Here is a 27,931-nt window from a genome sequence, read left to right as displayed (position 1 = left end):
GGATGGCCCAGCTCGCCTAGCTTTAGGCTTTTTTCAGGCACATGCTAGCTTTGTGACTTATAGGCCTAATTTTTATATTTAGTAATACATAAATTATGACGGTCAATTTATTTGAGTTAAGGACTTATGGCTTGTTGTCTAGAGTTAGAGGTAAAATATTCAAAATTTACCCCATCTTAAAAAAATCCTTTCCTACATATTTCAACAATAACAATAAACAAGGATCAAAAAGGTTAGAGAAGAGTAGGTATTTAATTATTTAATATACACATTGAACACTTTACTAAACTACCCTGTGATCTTAAAACTTCCTTTGCTTACTAAGTCGATGATTCCTTCTAATAGCCAGGCTTCTCACCTTCTGCCAGTAGTCAAGTGTGTTAGGATCCAGTTCCTCTAGACTTTTATTTTTACCTGCAAAACCACAATCGAATGTAGTAAAATTAATACACTTGTGACAACATAATATACAATACGGTTTTTTGACTCATTACTGGCAGGAATAAATCAATTCTACCGTGTTCCAAGTTTTTCAAACGTCAAATAACGTTTGTATTCAACAAAAGTTGTTAAACGTTGGTAACATACAATTACAAGAAAGTTCTAACACAAGTGTGAATCTCAGAGTTAAACAATGAACACAAACCCTTTAAGAAGCGAAATGCTTATGTAGAATAGACAGACTGGAATTTTGCTGCTGAAATGAGCTTGGCACAGTCGTCCCTAGGATTGGTCGTGCGGCGGCTGCGCTACACTATCTCTCTCTAACCTGATTCTTTGTTTCACTCTATCTTACTAATTCAGCTGAATTGGCTGAGCGCTCCCGATAGTCTACCTAGCAGCCGCCGCGGGAACTATCAAAAATTTTAATATTCCTAGACTGGATTTTTAACAAAGGTATTGCGCTTCTTATAGGTATTATATTGATTGGTTAAATGGGTGAATTCAGGGGGACTGAACAATAATTTAACTTATAAAATTAAGTATGGTAACTAAGTTACATCATGTTGATAACTGAATGCATATTGGCAAGGATAGGCAGTTTGAAGGACAGAGTATTTTCTTTGCCGAGGCACCACTTAGGACTTAGGAAGAGTCTCAAAAGAATTTTTTTCTTTTTAAAAAAATTTCCCTAATAAGTTGTTAGTGGGTTCGGCTCATGCAGTCTCGTTTCCATTGACTCGTGCAAAAAACCGGCTCCAGACGGAGCGCAGGTGAGCTTCATGGCGCATTGAGCTGAGCGTACTCTTCCACTCGCACCTACTCGCCTTGTCTCGGCGAGAGTGTACTAGGACCATAACAGGTAGATCCTAAGAGAGTTTCAATGCTAAGTATTAACCTGCACTAAATCACAAAAGCGTACAATCAACACGTTAACCTACCAATGTGTAGTTTCCAAAGCCACTCAGGATATTCGTTGTCCGGTTTTAGTTCTATTTCTTGACCACCTTCTGCCTGAATGTTACTACCGCACAAATACTTAACTAATCTCTTTGCATCAGTTTCAACTGGAAGTTTGACTTTTTCAGCGGCAGCTCCAATTTTACCCTTTAACTTTCCTTTGCTTTTCCCCAGAGAGGCTATTGCACCTGGAAAAGTCAAAGCGTACAATAAACACATTCAATGTAAATATTCCAAAAGTCAATAATTTAACCTACAAAATAATACTTAACCCTCCAAGTGTCCATAGTTTAGGCCTTAATGTCCACCTATTTTTGGCGCATTTGCAAGGTTTTATTAAAACGGATCTGAGAAGCTTAAAACAATGTTAATTCTAATGTTCTATATACCATTTTGTTTGGAAAATCATGGGCTTCAATATTATATATAAAACATAAGGAACATTTAAAAAAAAAAAAAAAATTTAGGTAAAAAAAATATAATTTCGAAAATTTTCAAAAAAAAAAAAAAGTTCGCGCTCAATGAAATTGTATAAATTATAGGCCTATAAATATTTGAAAATAGCCACTTTGTTCTAAATTTTATGAGGATTACAAATATATAATAATATAAGGAAGTAGATTTGCAAATAAATAAGTTATGGGCAAAAAACTGATTTCAGTACATAGCGTTTAGCTAAGAATGCATAGCCTAACCATAGCTAGGAATCTGGCTGATAATTTACATCAATATCACTACCTACTTCTTCAGGATCATCAACCAGCACTTCAAAACCACTTAAATCTTCTTATAATGCACCACGTATATCACTACTTTTGATTTTTAACACTAAAACAATGATAAACGTAATAAAACACATCAGTCATCGGTCCGGGGGAACCTAGCTGTTTACAAATACACGCACGTCAGCTGTCTGCTACAATATTTTCGGAACTAAAATGAATAGCGCTTAGACACAGACCTCTGGAGAAAGCTTAGAATATTACGGAAAGAACGATACCTAACTCGATCCAGTTCAATCCGATTCAGTCAGTCATAGAGCCTTCGCCGTAAACGATGTCTGCGTGTCGAAAAATCGACAAGTAACACTACACAAAGTGTGCTGCTTGTCGAATTTTCGTCAAGTAACACTGGGAGGGTTAAGTATAAAACAAATTTACAACAATGGTGACTGAGTGACTTGAGAAACGTAAACTAAAGTGCAGCCCTCTATCAATAATAAGAAAATAAAAAAAAGATATCAAAACATGTCTCGGTTAGGCCTAACTTACTTAAAGCGTTAATTAAGAGAGCCTTAAGTATTTTATTCTATTTAATTTATGCCTTAATGCCTGGATGTTCTATTGGTGGGAGTAAAAATGGAAACCCATCCCTTGTAAAACGTGTATGATATAAACTTACGGGCTATGCTATGACAGGACTTTTTAGATTATTTAGAGTTGCCTCAGAGCGTGATCACAGTAAAAGAAAAGAATGATCCAACAGTTTACCACTTCATTCCTAACATTGTTTATTCAGCAGAATAAGGCATGTTGTGCTCATATGCATATATTATCAACTTTATTTGTAAAATTTACTTACCAGTAGCATAAGATTGCTTGACAAATAAATTTCCAGGTATAGTCCTTAAACACAAGTGAGAGGCTATAAACGAAGCACTGATCATTATAATTTGTGTGTGTGTGTTTATTTTGCAATGAAATTAATTGTTTATTGTAGAACAGAATAATCAATTAACCTGAAAGTACAGAAAACGCTGAAGAGAAGACTTGAGGAGTATAGGTTAAAAAGGTTATAAACAATCACAAGAAAAAAGGTTGGAAATCAAGTTCACTATCGATTTCGAATAAAAATCAGCTGAGCTTATGACACGTTTGATTGTTTGAAGCACACTGAGCTATAATTCTAACTGGAGGTAGCACTGAATGTCAAAGATGCGTGTCGCCAGCCGCCATGTTTGCGTGAGGTGGGTGTCCATAAGAAGCCATATTATTGCTATAACTATTATTATACTTGGCTTAAAATACCTACTTTGTATTGTCACCATTTCAAAGAAAATTATTAAAGTATTAAAAGTATTCAAGTATGACAAAAATACTCACTGCTATACCAACCTAGTTATAAGAAGCCATGTTATTGCTATGGTAAGAAAACTTACTGCTATACCAACCTAACAAAATCAGCGACTCGCTTTTGACAGACTTCTGCCATGGCAGTGCTACCTCCAGTTATAATTTTAGCTCAGTGTTGAAGCACGATTTAAAAGCTATGTAGCTGTAGTGTCAAATCAACGATATGTTAAATCAATAATAAAATTCAAATAAATTCAAAATTCAAATTGTTTATTTGGTCATTAAACAATACATAATAGGCTATGTCAATACATAATTCAATAAAATAAGGATAAAATAAGAATAAAACCATCATCAGAGATTGGTTAACAATAAAATCAAACCATGCTTAGTTCAAGTCAAATAGGAGGCAAAATAAAAAGTTCAATAAATCAGATTAAAACCATGCACATTTGGAGAAAAAAAAATCAAAAAGCAGTTAAAAAAAGCACACACCATGAATTACCTAATTACAGGTGGACCTCTGTCTTAAGGAACTCACTAGAGTCAAATAAAGGTGTCTCTAAGAGCAAATTACTTAAAAAGGCTTTGAATCTAGGTAAGCCTATAAAGCTTTGAAAAGGCTATGAAAAAGGAGGTAAGCCTATAAAGTCAGGTAAAATTAAGGGCCTTATTTTTACACCAATAATGTTATATTACAGTTATTTTTTGTCCGATCTTTTTTATCTTGGTGTCGTTTGATAGGGATTTTAAAATACTAATATGTATATTTGACATTATTTTATAAAATTATCAATTTTTTTAGTTATTTAAGAAATAAAATTTAAACTGTTGTTACTTTGAAATTCGTACTCGGGCCAACTTTAATAAACTTTTAAACTTTTAATTATGGCAATATTTGTCCATTGTACGCAAATTTCTTGTCTTGTCTTGTTTACGTTAAAAATGCTTACTAAGTATCATAATCATGGGTTGAAAAACTTCACAGATACAAATATACAATATTTTTGTATACAGATATTTTTGTACAATATTTTGATACAGATACAAATATTTTTGTATAGAACACAGAATGGTGGATATCTGGTTACGTGCATTTTCAGACATACCTTCAATTACACTTTTTTTCTTCCTTTTAGCATGAGGATGCTTACACCAAAGTCCTGAAACGTTTTTAATGGACACTCTGTTTATCATCTGTATTCATTGATCAATGGTGTATACTCTGCATCAATATGTAATTAATCTCTATAATCATACCATTTATTTTCTACACTTAAAAAAATTAGGTAACATATGTACCACACTGAGCTATAACTATTGTTATAGTTATAGTTCAGTGATATAAACCCTGCTCTTATAATCAATGAATTTTTGTCCTTACCCTTTTTATATACTTTGCTCTGTCGCTAGCTGTGGAAATAGAATGAAAAGTTTGGGTTCGTTATGGATTGTAAAGACAAAGTCAACCAATCACTATCACACACAAACACCACAATCAGTCCGTAATCAACCAATCGAATCTATTGGTCTATTATATTCTTCCTGAATTCTCCTTCTTCAATCCAATCTCAATCTGATTCTTTCTTATTCTTCTCTTCTCTTAGAAGTTGAAGTTAGAAAAACAAAAGTTAGAAATACGACTACGATACGGAAGTACTATCCGCTTCGGTTCGGTCGGTACCAAGTTATTTATTTACTAATTAGGTTTACCTATTAACTTAATTACTATTACCAGTACAGTATTTTATTTTTTATTTAGTTGTAAAAGATGACAAATTGTGCTAGGCTAGCTAAAGCTGTTGCTGCTAGCGAAAATAATTAGTGTTTGTGAATGTGATCGATACGAAACTTCTGGCATGGCAGCAACAAACATGTAAGTAAATAACTTGGACCATTATTTTACAGTTTGTTAAGTAACTTATGTAGTTTGGAATTTCAGGCTTTAAGTTAGTTTTCAATTGTAAACGGAATATCTAAAATTGATTTGTAAATAATTTGGAATAAGAACAAACTTTTCTAAGAAAGCAGAGGGTGAAGCTGACGGTTACTAGGCCTAAAGTTTACTTTTTTAGTATTACAGTTGAAACGCGTTAGCCTAGCCTATTTTACATCAGTTACCCTACTAGGCCTATTGCATTCGCAGTGCCCATTCAGTCCGCAACATTGTTTTCCTGAGCATTCCTGTTCACCACGATCGTATAACTTAATAAGCTAGGCCTATATTTATGTTTTGTGTAACTTTTTTATCAATAAACTAGGTCAATTTTTAGGCCTACCTAATGTTGATCATCTTCATAGGCCTAAGATCTTCATAAGATAGAAACATCAGACAATAAATCTAAAACAATTTGGGATATCATAAAATCAAAAAAGAAACCAAACAAAGACTTTAACCCTCCGAGTGTCCCTTGTTTTCGCCTTAATGTCTGCCTATTTTTTGCTCATTTTCAAGGTTTTATTAAAACAGATCTGAGAAGCTTGAAAACAATGTTAATTATACTGTTCTATATAGGCCTACCATTTTGTTTGGAAAAGCATGGGCTTCAATATTATAGGCCTAGCCTACATAGAACATAAGGAACATTTGTTTCAAAAAAAATTTTTAGGTACCGTAAAAAAAATATTTTGGAAAATTTTCAAAATAAAATAATAAGTTCGCGCTCAATGAAATTGTATAAATTATAGGTCTAGAAATATTTGAAAATAGCCACTTTGTTCTAAATTTTATGAGGATTACAAAGATATAGGCCTAATAATATAAGGAAGTAGATTTGCAAATAAATAAGTTATGGGCAAAAAACAGATTTCAGTATGCTACACAGCGTTTATCTAAGAATGCATAGCCTAACCATAGCTAGGATTCTGGCTGATAATTTACATCAATATCACTACTATTTACAATATGACCTACTTCTTCAGGATCATCAACCAGCCCTTCAAAATCACTTAAATCTTCTTATAATGCACCACGTATATCACTACTTTTGATTTTTAACACTAAAACAATGATAAACGTAATAAAACACATCAGTCATCGGTCCGAGGTTAACCTAGCTGTTTACAAATACCCACGTCAGCTGTCTGCTACAATATTTTCGGAACTAAAATGAATAGAGCTTAGAGACAGACCTCAGGAGAAAGCTCTGAATCTAACAAAAAGAACGATACCTAACTCGATCCAGTTCAATCTGATTCAGTCAGTCATAGAGCCTTCGCCATAAACGATGTTCGTGTGTCGAAAAATCGACAAGTGACACTACACAAAGTGTGTTATGTGTCGCTGCAGCGACAAATAACACTCGGAGGGTTAAAAGTGAACTTGTTCTTGAAGGCAAAGATGGCAAGCTAATTACCTGCCCTGATGATATTTGTGACAAATTTAGCAATTATTTCTCCAATGTAGGGAACTTGGCTAAATCCACTGCTGGCCAGAGTTGTCTCACAGGATGTTCAGACCGGGGATTTACAAATTCAATGTTCCTCTATCCAACAACTGAGGAGGAAATAAATAAGGTCATATCAAACCTAAAAAATAAAAAAAATGCTGGAGCAGACTAAGTTAAATATCTCCGATGCTTCTTAAGAGCATTTCTAAGCAGTTGTTGACACCTCAGTGCCACCTTATAAATTTTTCCTTTGCATCTGGATCATTTCCCCAAGGTCTAAAGGAGACCGTTGTTAGACCAATTTTCAATAAAGGAAACCCCCGAGTATGCAGCAGCCACAGACCAATATCTATTGTTTCTTCATTCTCAAAGGTGTTTGAGAAGGTGATGGTCCCTAGGTTATGGAAATTCCTAGAGAGTAATAATATAATTACTAAGAAACAACACGGGTTCTTGAAGGGCAAGTCTACGCTATCAGCTATGTATGACTTCATAACTGGAGTACCGGTAGTAAATGAGCTTGATTCCAGAAACTGCTCAGCTGGGCTTTTCTTCGACCTCAGTAAGGCATTCGATACTGTTGATCACAGGTTGCTGCTGCGGAGAATGAGTGAGGTGGGAATACCTGGCCTGGCCTTAAACTGGATCTCGAGTTACCTTGAAGGCAGAAAACAGTTTGTAGAGATTCGTTCTGCGGATGAGACCGGGCTTTTGCGTCCATATTCCTCTGTCAAGTCCTCTATAGTGAGGGGAGTGCCTCAGGGTTCTGTCCTATTCCTCCTTTTTATAAATTCCCTCCCTTCATCCACTCCAGCTGCAAAACCTACACTTTTTGCCGACGACATCTCCCTTTCAGTTTCTGGCTGCGATATCGATCGGTTAGAGTTGAGTGCCTTTTCTGAGGCGAACAATTTAGTCCAATGGTTTGATGACAACTCGTTAAACTATAAACCCTGAAAAACCCCAACTCATACATTTTTCCATAACTAACAAACACTACAAGAGTTTTAGCCTTTTCGTAGATGAAACAGTGGTTCACCCAACTGACAGAGTTAAGTTCTTGGGATTGACCCTAGACAAAGGTCTCAGTTTCAAGAGCCATATAGAAAGCATTTCAGGAAAGATAAGCTCAGGAATATTTGTGTTGCGCAGCCTGAAATACACAAATAAAAAAACAAAGTCTAGATTTCTGCATATTATGGCCCCACTTAGCGTATGCTGTACCAATTTGGGGTCATGAGAGTAGAAACACCAAGTTTCTATTCAAACTCCAAAAATGGGCAGTGCGAAATATTGTTTCACTGCCCAAGCACCAATCTTGCAGATATTACTTAAAGAAATATAACATTTTAACTTTCCCCAGTTTCCTATATCCTGCAAACATTAACTTTTGTCAAACAACATTTTTCTTTATTTTTAGTCTCAGATAAATCTTCAGCCTGTCCATACCCCTTGCGAAATACACACGATTTACCTATTCCGAAATATAAAACCTCCTTTTTCAGAAAGCATACACTCTATAACGGTATTAAACTACACAATAACCTATCCCAGTCCCTGAAGATGGAATCAAACCATTCAAAGTTTAGGAAACGTTTAAAAAATAATCTCATTAGCTTCTCATGTTACAGTGTCAAGGAGTTTTTTTCCAACCTGTAATAAAGAATGATAAGCTCAATTAGTTTTTGTAAATAGATGGTAGCCTAAGCATATTTGTAAATATTATTTGTAAGCCTTGAGTTGTACTTTTTTTCTGACTTAGCTAATGCAAGAAATTTTTTGTTAATTTTTTACTGAATAAACGAATTTGAATTTGAACTTATGTTAGATAACATATTGTGTGTATTGTTTTTTTGTAAGTTGTGTGATAGAAGTTGCTATAAAAATTTAGTAGGTGTAGCCTACCCTACTGTAACTTATAGCTTGATCAATCATGGTACAGTAGAACCTCGCTAATTCGAACCTCGATAATTCAAAAACCTCTATAGGCTAATTAGAACTGTTTGTCTGTTGTTACCCTCAGAAAACCTCTAAAATTTGAAAAATAATATACTGATAATTCAAAGTGATTTTTACGCTTAATGCAGCCTCTACAATTTGAATTTGTACATATTTGAAGCCTCTACAATTCAAATTTTGTTGCCATAATTCGAATTGTCACCTCCAAAATTTGAAGTCAACCTCTAGAATTCGAACTGCATTTCCGTAAGCCTCTGTATTTCGAATTTAGAACCAAAAATACACCTGTTTAAACATGAGCTGATGCTCTTTTTGATGTTCCCACAATGTGTTCATTAGTCTCCGTTCTCTCAAACTCTCTACACTTAAAACTGAGACCTCCATAATTTGAATTTTTCTGACCTCTATGCCTAGTTCAAACTCCCTAGGCTATATTTAAAACTTCCTATAATTCAAAATATATTATCTTTCCTCTGAAATTCGAATTAGCGAGGTTCTACTGTATACAATTTTTATTTATCTACATAAAGCAGTTAATTTATGTTTATGCTCACCAAAATTTTACTTTTTTCAGGCTCAAAAAAATGTCAACTAAAAAATAAGTTGTCTGTTTCCCACAAAGAAAGTGAAAATTGAAGTTGGCGCAGACTTTTTTCTACCAGAGAGTTCTTAAATAAACGTCCTGGCGCAGTCAGGGGAATCACTTCACAAGCAAGCAAAACGACCTCTTCTGTGCCAATCAACAATGGCAGGATCAGACGATCTGAGGGTAACTTTAATTTGTTGAATTAGTTCTGTAGGAACTAAAAACAAGATAAAAATCTAACTACAGTACACTCCCTCTTATCCGGACTCCTCGGGACCGAGGCCAGTCCGGATAACGGGTTTTCCGGTTAAACCGACGTCCCCAAAAACTTGTTAAAACAGACCGTTTACTGTGATATTCAACTTAAATTTAGGAGAGCATTGTATTTATTCATGTGATAACTGGTCTCAAATCTTTCCCACGAGAACAGTTGTTTCAGTACCGCCCACTTCCTGCTGATGTAGTCCGGTTAAACCAATGTGCTGATAAAAATTGTCCGGTTAAAGAGATGTCATTTCCGCCGAGTGTAGTCCGGTTAAACAGATGTCCGGTTAAAAGGTGTCCGGATAAGAGGGAGTCTACTGTAGTCTGTGGAATTGATTTGAGGATTGAATCAAATTGAGTTTTTTCCACAAGACTAGAACAAATTGTAGGCCTACTACTATTTTATACTATTTAATGTTCTTTTATACAATTACTTAGTAAAAACTTACATCTGGTCAAATAGAAGGCAATTTTCAAAAAAATAAAATAAACCTAAGTTGCAATTGGTGGCCTAAATGATAAAACAAAAACAGATATTTTAAGTAGGTTTATCAACTTGCTACACAATTTTGGTTTCTTTTATTTTGATCTACTAGGCATATGATGATTTTCATTTTCCTCAATTCTGTATTTTACGTCCTAAATTTGGCAGACAGATCTTCAAAATGCTGCATTTTTGCAGTTTATGAATAAAGTGGAGTTATACTATTTCAAACCTTATTAAAAATTCCCTTAATCGGAATTAAAGTTTGGAAATTAGGACTATTCAATTGATTAAATGAGTTGGTATGAAGCTAGCGATGCCACTCCTAATTTCGCCAAAGCTAGCAATGTTGCCAAAGTTAGAAAAAACTATGTCTTATTGGCAATGTTAGCAATATAACGTTGAGACCATTAAAGGTTCAACTGATGATTTTGTGGACGTCAGCATGGCTATTGATATTGCTTTGAGCGCTAAAGATTTTGCCTTACATTTCTTAGAGACAAGTGATGATGTCGCCAATGGCAGCATAGCAAAACTCCACTGTATTAATTTCTTCTTTCACAAAATTTATTTGTCTGTAAGTTATCTTTTTTGCTTTTAATAATTGGTTAAATATTCTTGAAATGAATGTAATAGGTGTTCTGCAAAATTTGGTGTCATAGGTTTTATTTGTATGTCTGGATATTTTCATTGAAACCAATTTTAAAACTTCTCTACACCTGTCTAATACAATAATTGCCACTATTTAAGTTGTTTTTTCTTTTACGCATAAAGTGAAGGATAAAAATAATAAATTAGATGCCTAGTATAGCTTTTTTACTGACTAAGACCAGCTGTTTCTTAAACCAAGATCAATTATAAAAAGCCCGATGACCAAGGACAGCTGGAATCAGTTTTGAACCAAGCTTCTGACCTTTTTTGGGATAAAACTGGCAACCTACTGATTTTTGTAAAGAACCTTACTATTCATTAATTCACAATACTTATGATTATTCACTGTTCAAGATTGTAGAAGAGCAATCCCTAGTGTTTTTTGTAAACGCCGGTGGATTATCCTAAGTTGCATTAATGAAGTTCTGCTGTATTTAGTAATACACGTATATGTTTAGCATTCTTTTTATTTATTTGACGTTTTAGTTTCAGTTTGTGTTCTACTTGTTTCAGTGGATACTTTTCCCTAGGCCTAATAGACGGGGCCGAAGGTAAGGAAGATCTAACGAACATTTTGGATAGCATGGGGGAATTATATTAACTTGGCCAAATTATTTTACCAATAGATCCCAAATGAATCCACTGTCCTTTACAGAAGGTTTTCCTGTGAATCGTCCTGATGTACTCCCACTTAGGGCGATTAAAACTCTACTATACACATCTTTTAAAATATCCATTCAATTTTCAATCAATTGCCAACTCGCCATGAAATATTTTATGATGTAGAACACATTCAACTTATACCTGTTCCAGCTTTTGTCCTTTATCTCAGAGTTGTGAAAATTATGTAACGATTTTTAACATGTATAACTCTTTAGCCCTAGGAGCAGTTGGTCTTGGTCTATTTTTTGTTAGCTTTAATAGTCTTTGCAAATTTGTTTACACTGATTTTTGTCGCTTTTCAATACATTTCCTTACAATAGGCTACACGTATTGTTAGGTTCATATGTTTCATTGGAATATCTAACCAGTTCCTTTTTCTCCTTCCCACACAATCAATTACAATACACCTCTATACACATTCGTTCACCAAAATGAATACTTTGCATTTTTATTCTCATTATTGTACACTAATTATTTTCAGCTACACCATCACATTCGCTACCGGCTGTCGTATAACTTGAGATACTCGAATGTCACCTGGTAGGGAACGTAGACAACAAGTAGGACGACCTGCATACACTTTGAACATTTTGCATATGAAGTAGGCCTACATAGTTGAACATTCATGTATACATATTTTGAAGGTGTAGGCACTCAGTAGGCCTAGTGAACTGGTTTACAATGCTTATACATTTGAGTCCGTGCACAATGTTGGGGGTGGACGGACGAGTGCAAGTGCGTTGCTGGTGTTGCAGAATATGCTGATGACGTTTAGGGTGTCCGAGCTGCAGATGCTCTTAGGATTTGCCGGCCGCAACAAATCCGGCCGCAAGAATGAGCTGCAGAACCGAGCGATGGGGCTGCTCAGTCTCAAATCTGCCCCGATTCAGATGAAGATAAGGGAACTGTACAAGTCCATCCAGTAAGTCTGCATGATTCAGAAACTTTTTGTTTTTCCGTTTTTGATGCAGACTATAGGCCTTTTTTCCTACACCCTTTTTAAATTCCCGAATTTGGCCAAGTTAATATAAGTTTTGGTTAAGTTTGCTTTTAGTGTAGTTTTACGTTAGATTTTTATTTTATGCTGTATGTTTCTGCAATAGAAAAATTATTTATCGCTATCAGTAAACTTTGGATTTTTCTCATTTTATTTGGTTGTTTGCCCCAGAATTTGAGTATAAGTTGCCATCATCAATTCTTGGACGAGTTACTTCGATCTGAGGTTACTAAAATTAACTGACTAGTTAATGTAGAGCAAAATTTCTAATTTTAGCGATCTAGAGTTTATTTATGACTTGAAAATAAATTAAAAATTCTCAATCCAAAATGTAATGTTTTTGTGAACGATAAAGATATAGGCTAATATTGAAGTCCAAGTTGTTTTTAGCCAAGAATTGATGATGGTGCTGTTGTAAATTTTTTTACATTTCCATGTAACATTTTGTCAGTAAAATACAATTTGAATGATTTTAAGTCTTATCTTGTAACGTGAAAAGATTAAAATATTTATTTATTTTTATGATGCATACAGAACAAATATTTCTTGAAGCTCTGCATGTTTTAATTGCCCTTAATATTCAAGTGTGATGATATAATATGATCTAGAGAGGCACACTTTTAGATATTGTCTTTTATCCCCTAGTAGCTCTTTAGTTTTAGAAATAACTGAAGTCATTGTTGAATTTTCTCTTTGGCTCCACGTAAAAGTTTACCTGTTGTGTGCTGTTGCGATTAGAATTTATTTCACTTTTCAAATTTTATGCAGCCAGCTATGTTTTATGTTTATCTGTTCTATATCATTCGCTGAAATAGTTTACCAAAACATGACTTGTGAATGAAAACTGTAGGTATTAACTTTCCTATGTTTGTTTAAAATACCCAACTTTTCTATTCAGTAGTCGATTAAAAGGAAAGCAAACAAAAGATACGACTAATAACACTAGAAACACTTATATACACACACACACACCAACACTTATACAATTTGGTTTACTGTACTGTTGACTCACAAGACAGTAAATTTATATAACAGACTAGCTGTGTACCCGTTCTACGCACGGGGATCTTATAATATTCAGTTGAAACCTTCTTATATAAAGAACAGCAGTTGGTTTGCATATTTTAAGATATGCTGGCCAAACTATTATACATAGCTTCATTTTATGTTGTTTTTTGTTGTTCCGGATCGGTATGACAATCAATAAAAGGTTAAATTACCTCTGTGTCTGCCGGTCGATCCTATAACGGTAGGCTTACTTTTATTTTTACTATCTGATCTCGTTTGCATGGCTCAATCACGTCCTGGTTGAAGTTCGTTCGCTACGCTCACTCACCTGTATGTTGGAGCTCGTTCGCTGCGCTCACTTTCCTTCAGGTTAGCTCGTTCGCTACGCTCACTTGCCTTCAGGTTAGCTCGTTCGCTACGCTCACTCGCCTCCAGGTTGCAAATTAGCTGTTGTCATAAATGTAAAAGAAATAATAGTGCTAGTGCTGCACCCTGTTGGTAATCCTTGTAACTTTAATGCTATTGAACATCACAGAACAGAACCAACTTGTTTAATTGAAACAGCTGTTAAGATTCAATAATTTCATTTCTCATAAGGTTAACATGGGCTTCCAGAAATTCCACGTCAAAAATCGACAAAAACTTGATTTTCAAGGGTTTACTGTTAAATATCTAACTGTCTCATATTCGATGAAATACGTCTAAAACCATCTCATATATGTATAGTATTTGGAAAATAAGTTTCAGGCGGGACAGTGCTATAGTTATTGAGGAGTAGTTGTAATAAAGTGCGTATTTTAGCGTTACCAAGAGAATGACAGATAGACAGACAGACAGACAGACAGACAGACAGACAGAAATTGAGATAAGGTTTGATTCGGTTTCTCTGACCTATGAAATGTAAAAATAACCAAAAAGTTCATTATTCTAAGCAATGTACAGACAAAACTCTAATTTTATTTATATAGATAATAAATGGTGATAAATTTCGATGGAACACTCCAATCATCATCAGACCCAATAGGAGAATGACAAGAACCTTTAATTTAAATTTCAATTAATTTATCTACGCTAAACCAGTTAATAATTTAATTTAGTACAATCATTTTTGTAAATTACAAGATGAGAGGTGTACCTTGATGGCGTCCCCACGTATATCCTATTCTTTTGGCCACCAGAAGTACCAGCCAAGAAGAATGGTACAACTGGAGTCAAAATTTACTAGGTACTTAGTTAGCTTCATTAAAGTGTTTAACTCTTCCAATATCTTCAGTTTTTCTAATAAACGTTAACCATTATACTCTTCTCCATAACATTGTCAGTTAGAATAAAATAAGACAGAATAGACTACGATCAGATGTTGCCAAAAGCCCACAAGCAAGTGCAAGTGAGTGAAATTGATGCCTACAGCCATAACAGATCTTTTATTGAGTAGTCGCTTGCTGAACTTGTAGGACGCGATTAAGTAGTTGTTGGAGAGTCAGTGGCTCAGTTGGTAGCGTCACGGACTTCGGGCCTAAGGCAGCAATGTCGTGGGTTCAGATCCTGGTCACTGCCGCAAACATTTTATCAGTACAGTTCACTTGAATACTGTACCGGCTCACCCCTTGCTTTGTTGGATACTTTCCACGCACAGATCTGTAGTCTATGTGGAACGGGCAAATGCAAGGTTAAAAGAGGCCGCCAACCTCTTAAAAAAAAAAAAAAAATAAAATAATAATAATAAATAAAAAAAACTATTTTGTATCTTTCTACATTTTGGATGACCGGGCTTCGGATGATCGACGCTGTACAGTAAATGTTTTGTGGCAGGCAAGGAGTGGTGGCCGGGGAAGGTGTAGGCGCCACATCACCCTCGGCGGCCCAGGCTGCTCAGATGATGCAGCACCAGCAGATGGTGCAGAAGAACAATATGATGAGCTGTGCACCCAACTCGGCGCCGGCCGGCTATCCTCAACAGTACCAAGCTCAGCAGGTGTGGTACCGGTGTTGATTTTATACAAGTCTAGATTTAACGTCAAATGTGTTTTAACATTAAACAAATTGTCTAATTGTTTGTAGGCTATTGTTGCGGTTGTTAAACCCATGTCAGTTATTTTTCATTATACTGGGTGATTTTTCTTAGACAACTTTATAATGAAAAGAGATATCTTAATCAAATTTGACATATCATTACTGGTAAAAGTAAGCTACTTCTTTGAGTACATGAGGATTTTAACAAATATTTTGGGATGGTAAATAACTCTTCAGCAGCTGTTTGAAATACATACAAGTTGGCCGCCAGCCTCCAAGGACTCTTAAAGCTACTTTTTTAAAAGATCTAGTAAAAAATCATTGTATGTTTTGTGGCATTTTGTTGCTTAAATATCAGCCCCAGGACTCCTTCTGAGTTCAAGCTAATGGAACTTAATTTTTGGAGCTAAGCTAGTTGAATTCTGTCCCTTCTAATAAAAGCCTAGCCTAATACAAGGAATAAGTAGGCCAGTAGCCAAAATGTATGAATAGGTTTATATTTATTTAACAAGTTTTAGAACATTTTATTAAAACTATATATTTTTTTCAATGTTACATAGAGCAAAAGAGATTAAGTTTGTAGGTTTTTTTGTGATGAAATCAGACTTACTTGAATGGGAAGGAGTCCAAACTGGCACCATAAACACAAAACTTTACACTATAAACATAAAATATTAGAATATTCATTGTCACTGACAGAATTTTCAACAAAGGAAGAGAGAGTTTTTTTAGACCTAATGGGTGTGAAATACTTATTATTAGTTTTCCAACAGATCCAATTTTAAAATGTTGAATTTTGCTGTGCAGGCGCGAGCGTCGGCTATGTACGGAGGGTACTATCAGAACAAGGCGCACACACCACCGATTGTAGACCCGCTGAGTGCAGTGAGAGGAACCATGCCCAACGCTCTGCCAGTACACCCAGACGTGCAACTCAAGCGGCTGCCGTTCTACGACCACATCGCAGAACTGTTCAAACCTTCAACGCTCAGTGAGTGTCACGTCTGTGGTTGTGTTAAACCATGACTTTGAAATGTTGAAGTAGTCATCTACATATACCAGCTGTTACTGTTTTGTTTAGAGAAATTGGTTGAATAATCCAATCTCAGAGTGTGTTTCTGTGGAAATTTTTTCCCCGTAGGTTTTTACATTTTACAGTACTAATACAGTAGGTGAGGGAGAGCGAGCTGGCGTAGTGGTTAGAGCGCGGGACTTCAGTCCCTGAGGTCCCGGGTTCGATCCCCGCCAAGTCACCAATGGATTTTATCTAAGTGATAATGCCGCAACCCCTAGGTCTAGCCTGAAGTAATGTGAAAAACAATCCCAGGCTCGTGCCTAGCGTCAAAAAAAATTAAAAAAAAATTCAGTAGGTGAGACTAAAAAGAACGTATAGTTTGAAAATACAGTAGATCCTCAATTATCTAAAATTTAACCATCCTAATAGCTAACTATACAAATCGCTAATAAAATATTTTTTTAAATACTACAGTATAATTAGACCCTCTATAATCCGCCACTGCACCACTCCAGTAATCCGTTTTTTGATGGATGTGGTCTTCCGCAATTGCAAAATTCTGTATAAGGTATTCTGCTTATCTCCCACGTACGAGTAGACATCATCATCGACTCCCTCGGTCCCGGAAACTTCATCGTAGTCTTGCGCGATTGCTTCATAATCATGAACATCTCCCACAGTCGTGTGGACATTATCGTTGTCTTCTGCGACCGGGGCAAAATTCTGATCATCTCCCGCGGCAGTGTAGACATTATCATCGACTAATGCAGTTACGGAAATGTCATCATTGTCATTTCGTCATGCACGATCACAGTAATAGCGATTTCCGATCGCGCTATATTCGCAGACTTGTTTGGTGCTTTTTAAGTGTTAATATTGATGACTATCCGGTAATCCGGCATTTTCACTAACCTGGTAGTATCACGGTGCTGTATCTGCCAGATTACCAACTGAGAGTTTACAAGAATGTAATTATTGTTTTCCAAATGAAAATAAAAAAAAAGGATTTAGGCCTATTACTACCTCGGTTAACCGGGACTCTTTGGGATAATTTGGTGTGTACTGTAGTTAATAAATGTATAGTCTCAATAATTTTGTTTTTTTTACTCGTACTTAGAGATGTGTGGCATTGTCATAGTGATAACTTTAGTAACCCATAATCCTTTGTTATCTGACAGGGTGTTGTTCTCATGGAGGATTTTAATACTTTTTATTTTACAGTGGCTGTAGGGAGTGCGAGAATGCAAGAACAGTCATTTGTGTTTCACCTCACTCCATCACAAGCCAATGAAATCGCTTACAATAGAGAAGTGACCGCTTCTAAGAGTGAATACACTGTACAGGTGTGTGATTTATTTTGATTCAATGATATGCTGTCGAACCACCTCAGATTAAGAATACATGATTTTTTTGTTACTGTAACCCTAGGCTTTAGCCCGGGATCACTTAGTGTTCAATGGAGTGAAGTAACAATAGGCTAATTCAAATTTCCACATTTGTGTAATGCAAATTTTGTTGATATAGTATTAGGTCTATACATACAATTGTTACTTCACTCTATTGACAAGTATGAATAGAAAAATGCCGTAATGCTTCGATTTGAGTTGCATCGATTTGAATCGAAAATCTTTTGAATTGAATCGTTGCTTCGGATTGAACACTTTTTATTGCTTCGCACACCCCTAATAATCATTTAGAATTTGATTTACTGTACAACTAGCCCAGATAAAGGAAGCAAGTAATTTTCGTCTAAGTGTTTAGAAATATGTTACATGAGTAAAACTTGTTACATATAAGCGGTTCTTTTGATGATAATGTTTTATCAACTTTGAAGTTTATTTATGGGCATTATTAATTGACATAGTTTAATGTATTTGGTTTTGATTGGATTTAACAGTTATCTTACTGTTGAAAAGAGATGAAAAGCACAAATAAGCACATAACAATTATTATTTTAGGAGCTAATAGCTCTTTCTTCAGTAGTAGTCTTTATATGTTCTTGTATGTTGTGGAAGGAGGAAGAAGAATATACAGTCTATTCTATGGTTTTTGGTCATTATTCTTCCTCCTTCCACAACCTACATAGAAATACTACTTCTGAAGAAGGAGCGGGTAGCTCAGGAAATTTTATTTATGTGTTTATTTTTGCTTTTTATCCTATTTAATTTTATAAGCAAGCCTGCTGTTAAATCTCTCCTCTAAAGTCCTTAAAAACATGTCCTAACGAAATGTAATCTTGACCAAAAACATATTGTTTTGGGGATTTCAGGTCCAAATGAGGTTTTGTCTCCTAGAAGTTTCTTGTGAACAAGAAGACTTCTTCCCTCCAGGAATCGTAGTTAAAGTCAATGGAAAGAACTGTCCTTTACCAGTAAGTCTTAGTGTTTCATAATTCCGTATTGCTTGTTTGCTATATTTATCTTTTAAACAGTTTGAACCAGTAAGACTGCAACCAGAATGCAACGTTTTGATAGACTTGAGGTAGTTTTAGACTTTTTGTAAATAATAGAAGCAATTGTCATCATCATAGCCAAACCAACTTATACATCTACATCCTATAAGAAAACTCTCTCTTCCTTAGTTGAAAATGCTGTCAGTGACAGTGAAATATTCAAATGTTTTGTGTATTTAGTGTAAAGTTTTGTATTTCTTAATAAATAAATAAATAAAAAGGCCTTTATTTACAAGCGAGTTTCATATAAATGATTTTCAAACTTACTCAAGTCAAACTAAAACTAAACTAACCTAATATATACAGATTTTTTGAGAGGATAGCAGGCTTACCTGAATGGGAAAGAGTCCATCCAAACTGGCACAGGAAACACAAAACAAAACTTTACACTATATACACAAAACATTAGAATATTTCACTGTCACTGACAGCATTTTCAACTAAGGAAGAGGAAGAGATAGTTTTCTAGATGTCCAAAATGGTGGCCAGTGAGTTGTTGAGTCAGTGTTGCCAATAGTATGAATTCAAAAAACACAGTTTCAGTTTATCTTTTATGCACTATATATATATGAATAAATAATAATAATAAAAAATTATTTTATTATTTAATAAAAAATAAATAATAATAAAATAATAAATAATAAATATTTATTCATATATATATAGTGCATAAAAGATAAACTGAAACTGTGTTTTTTGAATTCATACTATTGGCAACACTGACTCAACAACTCACTGGCCACCATTTTGGACATCTAGAAAACTATCTCTTCCTCTTCCTTAGTTGAAAATGCTGTCAGTGACAGTGAAATATTCTAATGTTTTGTGTATATAGTGTAAAGTTTTGTTTTGTGTTTCCTGTGCCAGTTTGGACTCTTTCCCATTCAGGTAAGCCTGCTATCCTCTCAAAAAATCCTAAAAAATCTAGGCCCTTGTGCTCTATGCTACACCCCTAATATATACAGAAATTAGGTTAGTTTAGTTTTAGTTTGACTTGAGTAAGTTAAGTTCTTGTGCCAGTTTGGACTCTTTCCCATTCAGGTAAGCCTGCTATCCTGTCAAAAGATCCTAAAACCCTAGGCCCTCGTGCTCTATGTTACACCCTCGACCTATACATCTTTTACTCTTACCAGAAAAATTAGAAATACCTATAATAAAGCCCTTAAATACTGAATGGACTTGTTTTTGTCACAGCACTCTGTTTTAATAGACAACGCATGCTTGCACAGCTGTTCGTTCTTATCTTGTATTATTGTACGGTAATGAATCTTGCTGGATACCAGCTGGTTATAGTTTGGCCTAATTTTAGTTATTGTAAACCTCATATACTTCATAAACAAATAATTATCAACGTAAAAGAATTTACAATACATTAACTTACTACAATTAACTATTTGAAATTAACTACTAAGTAGTCTAATACTCTAATGGAAACGAGTGGGTTGTAGTTATAATAATGAAAAAACCATTAAGATAAGTTATGAGCTGTATTTGTCAGTCCTTCAGTCAGTGGAAAAAAATATATCGGATTTTGAAGGATTTTTTATTGTTAGATTAGTTTAGGAGTACGGCAAAAAATATAGTATGTCAGTCACTTGTCCGAAAGATGGTTACCATGCTTGTCTGATGAGAACCTATTTTCCAAACTTAAACGTGATACCAACACAGTTGTCAGTGTGATTTAAAAATTTTTAAACATTTTTATCAAATTATCTCATATAAATTTGTGGAGGCCCTAGTTGTTTTACTAGTCCTGTTGTGTTTGAGTGATCCTAGTTCTCTTGTTATACTGTGATTTAAATTTATTGTAACTTTTGAAGACACTCGCAAATTACGTGTCTGTTGACAATGTCGCCTGTGTTTCAGAACCCTATTCCCACCAACCGGCCGGGCGTAGAGCCCAAGAGGCCACCTCGGCCTGTAAATATATCTCCCCTGGTGCGCATATCACCTACAGTGTCCAACCACATCAACGTGACGTGGGCCGCAGAGTACGGCCGAGGGTATGTGATCGCTCTCAACCTCGTACGCAAACTCACCTCCACGCAGCTTCTGCACAGACTCAAGACCAGAGGCGTACGACACGCAGACTACACGACGGGTCTCAGTAAGTGCCAAGCTGCATGTAGGATTACGACACTAGTACTAAATATCTAATAAAAATGCCTTTATTCTTGAGTGTTTTTCAGTAAACTACTGGTTTCCAGAACAACTTACAACATGGAGATATGGAATAGTCAATTGATATAAAATGTGAAGATATGTTTCATGTAATACATGAATTGTATCAACAATGATCTTTAAAACAATATTTGGACAATTTTGCAGCACTAAAAACTAGGGTAAATGTATATAACTTTTTTTAATTTCTCTCTTGTAACAAGATTTGTAAATAATTGAAAAATCAAAATCGTGTATCACAAATTACTTCGCAGTATCCAAAAAGTAGATATTGAGTAGTTTTAGACTTTTTTTAAACATTTTATGGTGGTGATACTTTATACTTTTATACTTTCTTATGAAATGGCGACCATACTATGTAGGTATTTTAAGCCAAGTATGAATGGAGATGAGTGTAGGATGAGTGGCACGATCTTGTAGTCTTGTTAGTGACTAAGGCCGACATTCCTCAGACACAGCTGTTAATTAATAGCCCAAACAGCTAATGGCAACTAAGGGACCTACAGTTTATAGTGGAATCCGAACCACATTTTTTCCTTGGTATATACGAATTGGTCTAATTATCAGGATAGTACTGCGGATAGTAGTAGTACTCACTAGTGCGGACGTTAATCCACACCAGGGAGTATCCCATCCACAGTGCATGCCTATAAATATCCACAATCCGTGACCTCCAAGTAGCTGGATTACAGGACGACGCCACCCGTCCCAGTCTATAATTTTAATTTTAATCCAGAGTAATATTAGTAGAAAGTTTCATGCCCGATTAGCTATGGTTGTGTGTGCAAGTCGGTTTCTTTATTATAATTATTAAAGTAAGGATGATTAGACAAATTTATTCAATTATCTTGTTTAAGAAATAATTTTGTTTTCCAAGCTTCTGTTATGTCTAGTTGAAATATTGTGTGTCTAAATTGTGAAAACCTTAAATATGAGATTGAGCCAATTTAAAATTAAACGCTCTGGTCGATTTATAAGTATTGGAACGCCAAAACACGTAGGTTGTAGCATGACAGATGATACACATTCCTAAATGTTTTGCTGCAGTCAAGGAGAAGCTGCGGGATGACGCAGACAACGAGATAGCCACTACGAGTCTGCGCGTGTCCCTGATGTGTCCACTGGGCAAGATGAGGATGAGCATACCTTGTAGACCGACAACCTGTACTCATCTGCAGTGCTTTGACGCTAACCTCTACCTGCAGATGAACGAGCGCAAACCTACCTGGACGTGTCCCGTGTGCGACAAGCCGGGACTGTTTGACAAACTAGTGATAGACGGGTGAGTGGAGAGTGATGTAAGATGTGTATAGTGGTAGAGCACGAGGCTTCTGTCCTAGAGGTTCTGGGTTCAAATCCCGCCGTCAATGAATACATCTGTATTTTAACTGCTTATTTTCAATTATTTACTCCTGCCAAACCAAAACTGAACAATGTATACAAGAAAACAACACAGGAACTGGGTGTGTGAGTCGCCTAGTGTGGCCGGTGCTGTAAGATAATATGGGGAGCGTATTTGTTGCTGTGACCAAAAAACGCTCCCGAGTGCATTTATTTTTCTGTCGCCGGTAGTTGCTGGTCACGGGTTACTTATCGTGGCCATCTCCATTTAATTTAATGTTAAGTTCTTTTATTCTTTGACACGGCGACCAAGTTGCCCAGTGTGGTCGTAGCCTTAGACAGTGATCCGTTTTATCAAAAGGTCAGTGCAGCCACAGTGGAAATGTCTATTAAAAGTATACTTATCTTGCCAAAGTCTCAACCTCTAGTAGTGTGGTGTGATTGATCCAGTAGTTTCCACATGATTACCAGGGTTTACTGGTTTACTCTCTCCCACAATGTAACCAATTTCAAAGTATTAATTCTTACAAGCTATAGGCAATGTGTAAGTTACGCATGTCTGCTGTTGTTAGATCAGTTATCCAGGAATTGTTTCTGCTAAGGTTTCCCGAAATATTGCCTTTATTGTATTGTTATCACGTGTGTGCTAGGTATTTCCAAGAGGTGTTGAACAGTGCAAAGATCACTCCTGAAGCCAATGAGATACAGCTTCACCAAGACGGGACGTGGTCCATCTGTTTACCAAAGAAGGAGGACAAATCGGATGAACCTCCTCCGGTAAGTGGTTTTAATCAGAAGCATAATTAAAAGTATTCCGGTCTGTCAGGAAGTAAAAGAGGCAATGCTGTCCTTAAACAATTTGTGAAGCTGTTTGGGTATTTATGTTTAACTTATTTAAAGAATTATTGGAGACTTTTCCCATCATGATGAGTAAAAACAAAGTTTGCACATTTTGGGATCTGAAATCTGATCTTGACCCTAGGTGAAAAAGGACCTTAGGTAACAAGATTATTTTACACACCCAGCTTAAGCTGCAAAATCTCATGAGAAAAGCCACACTAGAACTGAAGAGTAGTCGAAACGAGAAAGTCGTGCTTGAGCCACTGCGATCCATCCTCTATTTGTACAATTTTTGTTTCTTCTAGGATTTTTCGTTTCTTGTTTCGACTACTATACTGTTAAGCCTAGTCCACACATGGAGACCGAGTCGGCCGACTGTGAGCGGTCAGTCAGCGGACAGTCTGTCAACGCAGTTTCGGATACAAGTTTCCGACGTGTTTTGCGTCCACACTAGCCAGCCTGTGTTTGATGGTAAGGTGACTGAGAAGGATGTAATTATAACCTGTGTGGGCTTCATACTTCTAAACGAGGTGGCTAATGAACCAAGGAAGAGACGATGGTGGACCCGAAAGTTTCTCTAGGAAGGATTGTAATAGTGTCAAAACATATGTTGTAAACATATGTTTCAAGGTCTAATTCCCATAACATAAAACATAAGGGAAACAAAAATCACTGTATTTTGTCTTCAGAAACACAGAAATTTGTCTGCCAAATGGTAAACAGTCGGCCGACAGTAGGCTGACAGTCTGCCAACAATGTTTCCGGAGACAAATCGTCATGTGTGGACTAGGCTTTATTTGTGTGGGTTTTCTTATGCAATTTTCTTTTGAAACTTATTAGTCACATGATATTTTATTCATATAGCCAAATGTGTGTTTGTGATTGTTGAGGTAATATTCCTGATGTTTATACAGGTAAAAAGCCGTGGTGGACCACCAGTTGTGGAGGCGACTGTGGAAATCGCAGATGATGGTAAGAAGGCGTACTTAGTGGTTCTTTTTCGAATATCCCATCGTTAGTCCAAATATTTGTCAAATGGTACCTTTTTGTTTTAAAAAAATGAAGTACTGACGAAGACTTTTGGATACCTGAGTAGTTGTATGGACAAGCTGTCACAAAATTGCTTATAAAAAAATAAAGTTCTGTGAATTACATTATATTTTCTACCTTATTTTTTGTTGCTGAGATAGACTTGACAGATGCTACAGCTTACAATAAGTTTTCTTATCAGTTTTACTTGGTTTGACTCAAAAACTGGGGACAACTTTATGGGAAAGGAATGTCTAATAGTCAAAGCTATTATCTAGAATCATATGGTTTTCACAATAACATTATTTTTTACCCCTGTGCATAAGTGAATGAGTAAAGATAGTTTGGATCCGTCCACTCAATTTACAAGTGTTGTTTACACAGACGTGGTGCCGGTAGACGAAGGGTCAGACGTCGAAGACAAGCCCAAAGTGAAAGCGTCGGCTGCTGAGGTCCCTAAGAAGCCCAATGTGAGCACCGTGGACCTGACGCTGAGTGACGATGATGATGATGATGTAGCCCCTACACCTATCATCAACAAGACAGACAGCAACAAATCTGCAGGTTAGACTTTCGTTTGCTACTGTTATATAGCTGCGGTCATGTTTCAGTAGTTTGTAGAATCCGTTTGTATGCGTAAATTTTTTTTGTTTAACGTACCTTTACAAAAATAGGAAACACAAAAAAGAAACTCCAATCTCGAATGTCAAAATTGAGGCCCTAAACGTTTTTATGTAAAGTTATAGAAAAATAAAATAGTAAAATGTTATTACATAGTCAAAACAGAAGAAATATTCCAGCCATAATACGAATATTTCACAATTTTTTTATTAATAACAAACACATTTAAATAAATTAAACTGTTGGCATTGAGATAAAAAACATAGATATGACATCTATCTACTTTAGACCCATAATAACATAATTTTTCATAAACAACAAACGTTGAAATAAATTCCCAAGAAGAAAAAGGGACCATATTTTCTGTTGCATATAATAATATTTCAATATTGACCACAACATTGTCAGTAGTTACAGTTTCAGTTTTTGAATCTTGAAACTCATTGAGCAAATTTCAAAACTGAAACCTTAACTAAGTTTTGGTTTTGAGAATTGAGATTTGGTTTTGACACAACACAAAGATTTTTGAGATTACTGATTAGAGAGATTGACAATTAATCGTAGTTCTGATGTAATTCTAAATGTTAGGAGTAGAGAGAATGAGAACTGTTTGTTATGTTGGCAGAAGTGAGCAGCAACACATCCACAGCTGCCACACCTGGCTATATCAGTCCTAACATTATCACACTGGACTCCCCCTCCCCTCCAGCTTCACCAGCTCCGCCACCCCCCACTCTGCAGCCACCTGCGCCTCCGGCAGCGACGTCCTCGGCGTACACCCCTCAGTTGCCGCCTTTCTTTGATCTGGACAATGAGGCATCAGGCGATTACCACGGGTTTTAGGTAAGAACTTGCAAAGTTATGTTAGTTTTGTTCAGAGTAAGGCTCTAGGCTAGGATTGTGAATTGCAGAATAAATAGGGATGACAGCTATCTAACCTTAGACATTTCCTTGGCTAAGCCAGTGTAAACAAACGCGATGCACTAATACAAAACAAGACCTTTATCTGATGTGTGTTTTTATAAACAATTTTCTTTTCATTTCCTACAATTAAACTATACAACATATTTTCAGTATCAATGGAAATATTAAACGTTAGGAGCAAACATTGTGTCAATGTGTAAAAGTAAATTTTTGTGTTCCCAGAGAGATTTATATAGGCTACATTAGCATCAGATAAAATGTTGTATCAATAATAAAAATAATATTTTAAAGGACATGGGGCACCGAAATAATTACTGATCAAAATTTAGAGTAGACCTACTCATTTAGAAAATGTACTTCCAATCACAACCAAATTCAGAAGTATTTAAGTTTTTCACAATGTCCATCAACGTTTTTATGTATTATGTAATGTTGATAACAGAGACAAGATTTTTCTTTATTAAAAAATTTTCTTACTGAATTTTTGAAACTAATTAATTACTTGTTGATTAAAAGTATTTCATATGATTTGAAGTGCTTTGCCCCTGATTCACCTAACCCCTAAACACCTTCCCTAGAGCTTAAATAATATAAACATAATATAAATTTAATTAGTTTTATAATCATGAAATGTTTCTGTTACAGATAGAAGTGAACAACTGAACATTTAGATAAGGATACCGAGGTGACATTTACCAAATAATCAACATTGCCAATATGTGTTCCCAATGATCACTTCTCAAGACTTGAGCAGATCTCCAAGTCTATGTCAAATCACGAACAAGCCACAATTCTGATGTGTTGTGACATATTCTCATGTAAGATTTAAATTTGATCATTTTAAGTTCCAACTTGGATACAGAAATAAAAGGAAAATATTTAAACACTTTTCCTTTTGTTATATTAGTAGTATTTTCTTAGTATGAAATACAACTATTATTACTTCTTGGCAAAAGCTATAAGTTCCAGTCGTCTTTTTAGTTGCATTAGAATAATAAAACTGGCTCTTCTTTTGCATTGTCTTTAGTTACGTCTGTCAAGAAAATTATTTATTTAGAGGTGATTGGATTTCATTTTGAAATTGTCACGAAGAAATAGAGTTTTGCACATCATTTGGCTAAGTTGATGGCTATTATAGCAAACTTTTACTATTTGTGTGTACAGTGTACAGTAAGTTAAGTTAAATTTAGATTTTGTAAACAAGATTCCTTATAATAAAAGTATTAGATTTATTTACAGGTATTATTGTCTAAAACCCTTTCTTTAAGGCACCACACAGAGCCAATAACAAGTCTGGAAGTAATGTAAGACAACGTTTAAAGCAAATTTGTAGAGGTCTGAGATCCCGAGGTTTTTGATCGTGCTGAGCTCTAATAAATATGTCTAGTAATATTCTAATAAATATGTCGCAATTCCATATAATTAACTAATTTGTTACAATTCTTCTTTCCAAAATGCAGTTTAATAATAAGATTTAGACAAGTTATATTAGATTTAGTTATCGTAAATTAATGGTGTAATGTGCATCTATCACAATGTGACAATCCACATTAATATGATCAAGTGGACATCATCACATCATCATTGTCTCCTATGATCATGGAAAAATCCTGCTTAACTCTTGCAGTAACAGAAACGTCGTCGTCTGCGCAAATAATTGAACACCTCCCGCAATTGAGGAGACATCGTGTCCGACGATCACGGAAACTTATCGCCATCTTCTGCAACTGTGGCGAAAATGGGAATTTTTTATCAAGCGATCTAAACAGATGTGTTTTGACATCGCGATGTAATCTTGGTATAGTTCGGCTGCTTAGAAAACGACCTCCTCTAGCATTGGTTTAGCATTAGCGCGCAGGTCGTTTTATAAGCGGCCGAACTATAGTAGAAGCACCACTTGATTTTCTGACTTGGCGTTTGATCTCCCAAGCTTGTAGGATAGGCTCAGCTCGGCTTGAAAATCAAAGCCATTTGTACACCTCTACAAATATGGAGTAAAAATAGGAAAAAAACCCCTTAAAACTCTCTGGCTTGTATTACA

General features: G+C 35.6%; 2 protein-coding genes across 3 annotated transcripts; one reads left to right on the top strand and one right to left on the bottom strand.

Annotated features, from left to right (window-relative positions):
• Window positions 1–244: 244 nt before the first annotated feature.
• On the bottom strand, window positions 245–3,208 carry LOC128997068 (39S ribosomal protein L54, mitochondrial-like). The gene is made up of 3 exons (XM_054422645.1): window positions 2,983–3,208; window positions 1,383–1,589; window positions 245–414 (listed from the first exon to the last, which is right to left on the bottom strand). The coding sequence occupies exons 1-3, from the start codon at window positions 3,065–3,067 to the stop codon at window positions 302–304; spliced, it is 405 nt and encodes a 134-aa protein (XP_054278620.1). The 5' UTR covers window positions 3,068–3,208; the 3' UTR covers window positions 245–301.
• Window positions 3,209–5,119: 1,911 nt separating this feature from the next.
• On the top strand, window positions 5,120–27,122 carry LOC128996911 (E3 SUMO-protein ligase PIAS2-like). 2 transcript variants are annotated; one of them, XM_054422441.1, is made up of 14 exons: window positions 5,120–5,349; window positions 9,396–9,590; window positions 12,225–12,391; window positions 15,287–15,449; window positions 16,295–16,478; window positions 17,724–17,845; window positions 18,772–18,873; window positions 20,821–21,061; window positions 22,183–22,417; window positions 23,127–23,253; window positions 24,231–24,288; window positions 24,730–24,909; window positions 25,592–25,809; window positions 26,536–27,122. In XM_054422441.1, the coding sequence occupies exons 2-13, from the start codon at window positions 9,567–9,569 to the stop codon at window positions 25,807–25,809; spliced, it is 1,821 nt and encodes a 606-aa protein (XP_054278416.1). In that variant the 5' UTR covers window positions 5,120–5,349; window positions 9,396–9,566; the 3' UTR covers window positions 26,536–27,122. The 2 variants fall into 2 exon arrangements, with proteins under 2 accessions (XP_054278416.1, XP_054278417.1); XM_054422442.1 differs by lacking the exon at window positions 12,225–12,391 and adding an exon at window positions 11,320–11,357.
• Window positions 27,123–27,931: the final 809 nt, after the last annotated feature.

This window comes from Macrosteles quadrilineatus, unplaced genomic scaffold (assembly GCF_028750875.1).
Source record: "Macrosteles quadrilineatus isolate MER2022 unplaced genomic scaffold, UCM_ALF_1.0 Scaffold_6__1_contigs__length_79288215, whole genome shotgun sequence".
In the NCBI taxonomy this organism is placed as follows: domain Eukaryota; kingdom Metazoa; phylum Arthropoda; class Insecta; order Hemiptera; family Cicadellidae; genus Macrosteles; species Macrosteles quadrilineatus.
This window is presented reverse-complemented; position numbering and strand designations above follow the sequence as displayed.